Raw genomic sequence first — 2146 nt, 5'->3', positions numbered from 1 at the left:
CCAGAATGTTGTGATTTTCCAGCCTGCATTAGAATATAAACACAGTGTTAAAAGTGTTTCCTAAGAAAGTGTAAGCTATCCTTCACTCAGAAATAGTGTTACATGCTTATGTGAACTTTTGTGGTTACAGACTTACATGGAAATCATACTAGAATTCAGGAACATATCTTCTTATAGCCATGTTTCTGAAGTTAATGTTACCAGTCCTATTTTACTTCACATTGTCTGCCTTTACTCTATTCAAGGACTAAATCTTAGGAAATGTCTGAATGTGACTCAATCTCATTAATATTTTTATTTCTATACCTTTAATATATTCTTTCCTCCTCAGAATTGCTTTTACTGCCATATATACTACTGAAATATTGATAAAAATAGTGGCAACAGGATTTGTTTGGAATGAATTTACCTTTCTTCGAGATCCATGGAACTGCTTGGATCTTTCTGTTATTATTGTAATGTAAGTACAACTCAGTTTTGTTTTACACTCAAGACAAAAACCCAGATAAAGTACCATTTGATGTGGCTGAAATTCCTTAGAGTGTTTGGCATCCTACCTGCTAAAGAGTTACTTGAACCACCGTTTGCACATCTGCAAAGAGAAAAATAGTCATAGGCTGGCTCAACATGCTCATGGTTTGAAAAGCTACATCCTTGCCATTCAGTCCTGTGTGCTTTCATTTTACAGGTATATTACCATGTTTCAAAATATAGGCAATGTTTCAGCTCTTCGAACTTTCAGAGTACTGAGGACTTTGAAAGCCATTTCAGTAATACCAGGTGAGGAACAATCTTACTGATATCCTCTCCATTTCACCAGTACGCCAATTCTGATTCCTCTCCTGTTCTTGTCCTCAGTTTTCTGGTCACTTTCTGTGACTGCTTATGGGATCCCAAGGTGTGACTGTTTTACAGTCTGTAGTAACTCTCAGCACCATCCTAACAGAATTGCTTTAATCATCTTCCCTCTAAATAGTTTTAACAAAAGCAAATTTATTTTCTGCATTTTTTATCCCATTGCTAATGTTCAGTTTTAATTAGTCCGATGCCTTTATCTTTTTACCTTTGTCTTCCTGGAGCAGCCTCCTCTATTTCATTTGTTCTCCTAACATAATATAGTTATACCCCCATATTTCTGTTTTATTAGTTCCATTAGCTTGCTAAGATTCATTGGCTTAATGTTTTCTAGTTTCTTCCCGAGAATGCTGACTTCACAATATTTGAGACTTTCATCTGTTTCCTTACTGACCACAACCACTCTCTGGATTCAGTGTAATACTTTCAGTAGGATGTTGCATATACCATCCAGATACTTGATATGTTTCCAAGTCATGCCCCTAACTAGAATACCAATGGATGATTTCAGAATCAACACCTGCAAAAATTCATTTGAAAGCCTTTCTATGGAATTATAGCAAGAATTATAGCAGGAATGAAAGTGTTTAATTTTAGTGTCAAAACTACATAAAATATTTTCCTTTCATATCCAGTGTGGAGAATAGAGATCAAATTCAATGTGACATTTTTTTTCTTGTAAAAAATCCTAGATTACACTGTCTCCATATAACATATTTCAGATTCAATTTTTCTGCCTCAGTATTGATCTTTAATTTACATAAAAGGCATTTTCTCAGAATCCCAGAATGGTTGAGTTTGAAAGGGACATCTGGAGGTCGTCTGGTGCAGCCTCACTGCTCCAGCAGGGTCACTGAGAGCTGGTTGCCAAGGGCCAAATCCAGACAAATTCTGTGTATCTCCAAGGATTGAGACTTCACAATCTCCCTGGGTAACCCGTGCCAGTGCTCAGTCACCCTCTCAGTACAAAAGTGTTTCCTGATGTTCAAATGGAACATCCCATGTCTCAGTTTGGGCCCACGGCCTCTGGTCCTGGCACTGGGCACCACTGAAAAGCACCTGGACCCATCCTCTTTGCACTCTCCCTTCAGAAATGTGCATCCATGGAGGAGATGCCCCCTGAGCCCTCTCTTCTCCAGGCTGAGCAGGCCCAGCTCAGCCTTTCCTCTTGGGAGAGTTGCTCCAGTCCCTTCACCATGTTTGTGGCCATTTGCTGGACTCTCCAGTATGTCCGTGGGCCAGAACTGGAGCCAATAGTCCAGCTGTGGCCTTGCCAGTGCTGGGTGGAGAG

General features: G+C 39.5%; 1 protein-coding gene across 1 annotated transcript in view; it reads left to right on the top strand.

The window, feature by feature from the left end:
- Positions 1-275: 275 nt before the first annotated feature.
- Positions 276-2146, top strand: part of LOC114062267 (sodium channel protein type 5 subunit alpha-like) — a gene marked incomplete at its 5' end in the record, with an annotated part of 30225 nt that continues 28354 nt past the window's right edge. The window contains 2 exons of the mRNA XM_027893524.1: positions 276-460; positions 689-780. Coding sequence (XP_027749325.1) covers positions 276-460; positions 689-780 — 277 coding nt within the window. The remainder of the gene's footprint in view (positions 461-688; positions 781-2146) is intronic.

The sequence above is a fragment of the Empidonax traillii genome, unplaced genomic scaffold, assembly GCF_003031625.1.
Source record: "Empidonax traillii isolate 1590-97213 ecotype Southwest subspecies unplaced genomic scaffold, ASM303162v1 scaffold393:size534744, whole genome shotgun sequence".
NCBI lineage: Eukaryota > Metazoa > Chordata > Aves > Passeriformes > Tyrannidae > Empidonax > Empidonax traillii.
This window is presented reverse-complemented; position numbering and strand designations above follow the sequence as displayed.